Source organism: Penaeus japonicus, unplaced genomic scaffold, assembly GCF_977035675.1.
Source record: "Penaeus japonicus unplaced genomic scaffold, GWHDUDI00000001_assembly GWHDUDI00000019, whole genome shotgun sequence".
Classification (NCBI taxonomy): Eukaryota; Metazoa; Arthropoda; class Malacostraca; order Decapoda; family Penaeidae; genus Penaeus; species Penaeus japonicus.
Genome location: NW_028234421.1, coordinates 24,745,752 through 24,753,251, shown reverse-complemented (window position 1 = coordinate 24,753,251; position 7,500 = coordinate 24,745,752). Strand labels below are relative to the sequence as shown.

Sequence of the window (7,500 nt, the reverse complement as noted above, 5' to 3'; positions counted from 1 at the left end):
ACCAACGCTCCATCTTTTCCTTTTTAGAGATAATCTTCGAAAGATTTTGGGAGAGTTAAGATTAGGATGGAGGGATAGAGGGAGGGAGGGGGGGATGTCGACCTGACCTGAGGGCTAGGAGTTGAAGGGAGGGAGGGGGGGGAGGGTGATGACGACGACCTGAGGACTAGAAAGAGTTGAGGGGGGGGGGGGGGGGCGGTGCGTGGGCTGAGAGGATGGCCGAACATGCAACGGTAGGTGAGCAGATGGAGGTGATGGATAGAGGCAGGGGAATAACATAATGGAAAAGAGGAAGGGGATTAGACAAAGGGATCAATAAGTGATAAATGAACGGCCTGGGCGTGAAAGATGACGCAAGGGTCAGGTGAAAAGGGGGCAGGGGAGTGGGAACGGAAGGGATAGAGTGAGAGGAAATGGGAATAAACGAGGGGGAGGAGGAGGGCGGCGAGAGAGAGAGAGAGAGAGAGAGGGAAGTGCCATCATCATCACCTGAACATTTTAACACCCACAGGCCAGTGATGGCGGCCTCACCACCGCCCGTCTTAAAGATGAAGCTGCGACACCTTCCTTCACACCAACGCCGGATCTTACCTGAGTACTTATGTATGTGTACACCTGCCCGTCCACATGTATATAAAACAGTGTGTATGTATGTACGTGTGTGTATAATCGTGTGTTTGCCATTCCAAAAAATAGTTGTATCGCTACTTGTTCGAATTCCCGAGTACTTGGCTCGACCTTGACTAAAAATACGACTGGGTTATGTGTATTATGTTTATCGTACCTCATGTCGTTTTTGTGCGTGTGTGTGTTTGTGTGTGAGTGCGCGAGTTGTGAGGGTGCGAGTTGTTGTGTGTGTGGCGGGGATAAGAGAGAGAGAGAGAGAGAGAGAGAGAGAGAGAGAGAGAGAGAGAGAGAGAGAGAGAGAGAGAGAGAGAGAGAGAGAGAGAGAGAGAGAGAGAGAGAGAGAGAGAGAAGAGGAGAGAGAGAGGAGAGAGAAAGAGAGAGAGAGAGGAAGAGAGAGAGAGAGAGAGAGAGAGAGAGAGAGAGAGAGAGAGAGAGAAAGAGAGAGAGAGAGAGAGAGAAGAGAGAGAGAGAGAGAGAGAGAGAGAGAGAGAGAAAAGAGAGAGAGAGAGAGAGAAAAGAGAGAGAGAGAGAGAGAGAGAAAGGGAGGAGAGAGAGAGAGGAGAGGAGAGGAGAGAGGAGAGAGAGGAGAGAAGAGAGAGAGAGAGAGAGAGAGAGAGAGAGAGAGAGAGAGAGAGAGAGAGAGAGAGAGAGAGAGAGAGAGAGAGAGAGAGAGAGAGAGAGAGAGAGAGAATGAGAAAGAAAGTGTGTTTGAGTGCGGGTGAAAGTATGAGTAGAGTGTGAGTGCGAGTATGTGTAAGTGTGTCAATCATGCTTACATATGTGTGTATCTAAAACAAACAAATGCCCACAAATTAGACAAAACAAAAAAATCAAATTCAAATTTAAAACACGTCACGCCTATTATTCTCCATCTTTCAACTACGAATTTGTTAACCATTTGCATAGGTCTTAGACTCAACCAAACATCAGTAATTTCAAAGCAGTGAAATCCTCTTGTTACTGAGAAATCCTCCCCGTTGCTATTAAGCTTCACGTTCTGCCCTCTTGCAATCACTCTCGCAATACTTGCTTTTCCACAAACAAAACAAACATTGATTTACGCGTTGTGAATAAGTCTTGGCAGAATAACGAATACGTAACGATGTGTGTGTTCATTCTACACACTGACGAGAAGAGTCCTGGCCCAGCCATTGTTTTATTCAAGCGAGAGAGTAATGATGCATTCATACACGAGTTGATAGATCCCTTGTTTATTTACAAACATAAGCCTGGGATCCCGGAGACTACTACACAATGCATGATATTTCTCATAAGCTAAGGGTAACGGAGTATATAATAAAGAAATTCTTGAGCGTCAGGTTTTATTTCATCTATTTATTTCTGTATCTATTTCTAAGTGTATTTCGCAACTCAGTTTTGATTTAGAATACATATAAGGTCAATTTTATTATTAGCCCTCAGACCGCGCAGCTTTGTGAAGCTGTAATGCTGTAAATATGATATGCTGAATCTGATAACAGGAACATTTCCGGTGATGTTCGTCTCTGTTTAGCTTTCTGTTTAGACATCGTGACTTTTAGATAGACAAACTATATCTAATGTTCCGTATGCTTTCACCGTGCATTTTTGCATACACATTCTAGATCCAACTGCTGTTTTTTCAGCCTCATTCCACCCAGAACAAAACAAAAAAGAAATACAGAGTGAGCTGAGCCACAGTGTACCAGGACGACATGCTTTACCTTCGGATTTTTGCAGATGCATTTCTCGTAGATGTCCCCCGGGGGATCGAAGGACTTCCTCGGATTCCTGCTCATCTTCTTCTTCTTCTTCTTGGAGAGGTCGGCCTCCGCGGCGTCCTCCCCGATGGGCCTCTTGCCTCCCTCGCCACTTCCGCTGGCGCCGCCGCTTCCTTCACTGAGGGGGGGGGGGGTAATCCAGGTATTTAGAAGCTCACTTTCTGTTGCTTTCATTATTTCACCTTCTTTTATGCTCCTACTTACACACGAAATGATTTCGGGGCAATGCTCGCTAAATCGCTTTGTGTCTGACTTTGCATTTAATCTCCATTATTGCCTCGTCTTATGATAATGACTATCGGCCTCCTTACCTCGCATAAATAATGAGATTAAAACAACTACCGGAAATAGTTTATAAACACACTTATCAAACTGCAACCCTAGTCTGAATGATTTTCCTACTTATGTAAGAGATGCTACACATGTCCCCCCCTCATCCTTCACCCATAACGAGTGATTCCTACAAAACTCCTTCTCCAGTTCATCCTGAGCCCAACCTGTCCTCCTCTGCCTCTTCCTGCTGCCGCTTCTCCTGCGCCCGTCGCTGGCTCTCCTTAATTTTCTTGAGATGCTCCTCGGGCGGGATGCGGACGTACGGCTGGCACACCCACGGAGGGAAAGGCAGCTTTGCCTGGTCACTTTCTGCAAAAGGTTGAAAAAAAACGTGTCAGAATTTTACCCCTACTTTTCCAAGCGCAAATGATAGATATGATGCTGTTTTTTTTTCTTTCTTTTTCTTTTTTTTTCTTTTTTTCTTTCTTTCTTTCTTTCTTACTTTAAGTACATGTCCCGGATGAGTGCTCTTATGCTTCATCACGGTTTTAATATGGCATAATATATCATCCCATTGTATGACACAGGAAATGTGCTGCCATCTCCAGCCGAGATAATAATCCAAGCATGACACATCCAAACATCTTTACCATAATCTAGTACCAATGCCAAAAGAATTCTTACCAGATTCCAATAAATGCAACGAAAGCTTTGGCAGCAGGAGTGCCCCCTGAAATTAAGATCATCCGGCACAGACATCCCTGCAGCATCCTAATATCCTAAAATATGTTCTCGTCAGGTTGAAAACTCGTCCCTAAGAGTACTCGCCCCCCTTTTCCCCCTCCTCCCTGGCCCCCTCTCACCTGGGTCTGGCTCCCACGGCTTCTCCCCGGTGTGGTAGGGCTTCATCCGGTCTCGCAGGGCCTCGGACACCACAACCATCTCCTCCAACGTCGATGTCTTGGAGAGCCGATATCGAAGGTCGAAGTTCTCCGGCATACACAGGCTGGGGGAGAGAGAGAGAGAGAGAGAGAGAGAGAGAGAGAGAGAGAGAGAGAGAGAGAGAGAGAGAGAGAGAGAGAGAGAGAGAGAGAGAGAGAGAGAGAGAGAGAGAGAGAGAGAGAGAGAGAGAGAGAGAGAGAGAGAGAGAGAGAGAGAGAGAGAGAGAGAGAGAAAGAGAGAGAATTCAGTCAGGCACTTCCTTTTGAATAAACAGGTAGGTATACCAAATGTCTTTTCAAAAGGTATACGATAATAATATATCATAATGTCTTCCCTAAGGTATACAATAATGTTCACGGCGTGGCTGGTCAGGTCCGTCCACTATATTCGACGTAATGGGGAAATGCGGCGGCGGTAACGTAATGAAGTTGCCGCGGCTCATGAATAACACAGCAGGGCGGCGGCTCCCTCGAGGAATTTAGATTGAAATTAATATTTTGTGTCGTTTCCTAGGGCGAGATACGCGGCAGGACGGACGACACAGGACGACAACCACCCGTGACCTACCAGTGATGGAAGAGCTTGAAGAGGTGTCCGCGGGCGTAGCTGGTGGGGCACGGGTACTGGAGCGCCAACTCGAGGTACTCCAGCGCCATCTCCCAGGCGGGCGGCTGGCGGCCCGTGTACAGGGCGGGGTTGTACAGGTTGCCCTCGGCGCTCATCACCCCGTCCACGCCCGTCTCCCGCAGGCAGCGCTCCACGTCAGACAGGTACTGGATGTTGCCGTTCGCGAACACAGGCACGCTCACGGCGTCCCTGGCGAGGGAAGGGGGGGGGGAGGCTTGTTAGACGGTTCTTGGGTGGGCTTAGCCCTACATTGCCTACAACGAATTAACTCGCTCATTCACTCACTTTCTCACTCTTTTTTTGCGCTCTCTCTATCTATCTATCTCTATCTTTATTTCTATCTATCTATCTATCTCTCTCTCACACTCTTATTCTCTTACTCTCTTACTCTCTCACTCACTCACAAACATACACACACACACACACACACACACGCACACGCACACGCACACGCACACGCACACGCACACGCACACGCACACGCACACGCACACGCACACGCACACGCACACACACACACATACACACACGCGCGCGCGCGCGCGCGCACACGCACACACACGCATCATGGAACCTTTTCATATTGCTTAATCATTACTGACTTGCCTATTGTGCACATCTCAAAGCAAATAACACTCATTATGGAGAAAACAGAACAGCGAATCATACATGCTTATATTAGCCTAATATGATGCAACCTACCTCACTCATTACTTGTCAATACAATTACTAACAAAGGAAGCATTGCTAATTGATAGGATAACATGATATAAGAAACATCTATGTTATATATCAATGAGTAATAAATAAAATGACTAATGGTAAAATAACATGCAACACTGATTGCAAGAGTAAACTGCAGAAGCCTCAAACAACATTTGCATGGTAGCCAACAGTTTTTATTTTTTCTTAATTCTGATTTATTGCATCATCTGTAAAATGTTCTATTTCCTATAATTTCGAATTTTTAAAATCATTCATGAAATATAGCTAAGAAGTAAAATAATGTAATTAATATAATTAATTTCTTAATTATATGTAACATTATATTTTCCTATTTTTATTATTTACTCTCACTAGCACCATGCATTTTCACCATAATAATATTTTTTTTTCTTTACAATTATCATCAGTATAATATCAATCTTGTAATTACCGTCTTTTATGCATGTTATTATCCTCATTACAATCAGCATCAACATAAAAAGTAATATGGTAATAATAATGTATTTAACTGTCATCCTTATCAATATCAAATATGAAAGTGTCTCTGTTCTTTCATCGCTATCCTTATTATCATTGATATCTGTATATCAATCATAACATTAATCATAATACTTAGTATATTAATTATAATACTTATTATCACTCTTAGCATCAATATCAGTATCAGTTTATCATGATATGGTTTAAATCATTATTCCCTATATCACCGTTGTTCTTTTCCTAATTTTCACATCATCCTTAATTTCGAACCGTAGCAAAACCCTCGGGATCTTTCCATCACATTTCAGTAACTATACTCAAGAACCGTAAACTAAACCATACATGAAAAAAGCGGATATAATTTCTACTACTAGTTTATTACGAATATTATCACCATAACTGTCACCCTCTTTATAATCATTACATATATTAACGGTGGAATTGTTCTCTAATTACTATTAATATATCTATTATCACCAATAACATGAATACTAACAATGCAATAAGTGTCATAGTTATTCACATTGGGAATGCAAAACCCGTGGGACCTCCCTGCCAAAACAACGAATGTTATCATAATCATAGTTGATATTATCATCTTCAACATTATAAATAACACATATATCATGATTATATTTGTCTATATATTGGCAAGATTTTATTTCCAATTATCCTAATTCCCGTTACTTCCATCATTTTATAATCACTGTCATCATTTATTGTCCTATCATTACCATTAATCAACATCAACAGTAATCATGATATCAATCTGATAATAATAAATAAAAAAATAATGGTGAAGTTGATATAAATCATCGTTATCGTTACCATAAAGTTACAATGATATAACCAATATTAATAGCATTATCACTATCAGTATCATTATCTAAAATTTCCGTATTTTCACGTTGTCTTCTCTAATGGTGAGTGTCATTATCAACATTATCTATATTATGAATCCAATCATTATTTCTCACATATTTTTTCATATTATTAACATCAATCTTATCATTATTATCATCATTACTATCACTATTATTAACATTATCATTATATTCATAATTACTATTACCAACATCATTGTCATTACCAATGTTTTCACTGTCAACATATGTTCATCATCTCTATTCCATACATATAGTTATTAGAAGTATTATCATTACTATCATCGTCACTGCCATCAACATTATAATAACATTATCACCATCTTTATTCTATTTATTATCAATATTAGCAGAATTAATGCTAGTATTATCATCATTATTACCATAAATACAGTTTTCACCAGTAACATTATTAATTATTAGCATTACAGTTATTGTCCTAATTATTCACAGCAGTAATGTAAAACTCTCAGGACTTTCCCGCTGAAACAGCGAATATAACCGTCATATTTGATAACATTTTCACAGACACTACCAGTATCATGATCATTATAATTATCATTATCAATATCGTTATTATCAATAGCATTCCTATATCATTATGATTAGGATCGTTATCGTTAAAAACACAACTTTATTAATTATCATCAGTATATCATAATCATCATCATAATGTTCACTAATACAATCCTTAATATTGTGATAATAACAATTATTAATACGATTCTCATTGTCACCACTTTTTCCCTATCATCAATATCAGAATTGGCATTATCATTATCAAAATTTCGGCTAACATTCGCACTATTCTCATCATCATCAAAATAAAGATAATAATTTTATTTAAAAAAAATAAAAAAAATACTATTGTTATTAATATAATTAACTCTTAAATCATAATTTTTGATATTGCTTTCATAATTCAAAATCATTAACATCATTATTAACACTAAAAAACCTTCTAATTAAAGTCCTAATTATTCAGAGTTATACAAAACTCTCAGGACAATTTCACCACGTTTCAGTAACTACGGTACTGTTGGAGAAAAAAAAAAAAAAAAAAAAAAAAAAACTTATCCGACCATAAAAAAAACCACCTCCACCCAGCATATCATCAAGCCTTTCACCCTTTATTACTCACTTCACGGCTTTAATCTGGGACCACGAAGCCAGCCCAGTGA

The 7,500-nt window shown here is 40.3% G+C and overlaps 1 protein-coding gene across 2 annotated transcripts in view; it reads right to left on the bottom strand.

The window, feature by feature from the left end:
- The window catches only part of Dus1 (Dihydrouridine synthase 1), a 226,365-nt gene that overhangs the window by 999 nt on the left and 217,866 nt on the right, over window positions 1–7,500 (bottom strand). For both annotated transcript variants that reach the window (XM_043011505.2, XM_086547574.1), the window contains 5 exons: window positions 7,461–7,500; window positions 4,170–4,418; window positions 3,524–3,666; window positions 2,885–3,029; window positions 2,331–2,505 (listed from right to left, as the gene is read on the bottom strand). The exon at window positions 7,461–7,500 is cut by the window's right edge and continues 156 nt beyond it. In XM_043011505.2, coding sequence (XP_042867439.2) covers window positions 2,331–2,505; window positions 2,885–3,029; window positions 3,524–3,666; window positions 4,170–4,418; window positions 7,461–7,500 — 752 coding nt within the window. The remainder of the gene's footprint in view (window positions 1–2,330; window positions 2,506–2,884; window positions 3,030–3,523; window positions 3,667–4,169; window positions 4,419–7,460) is intronic.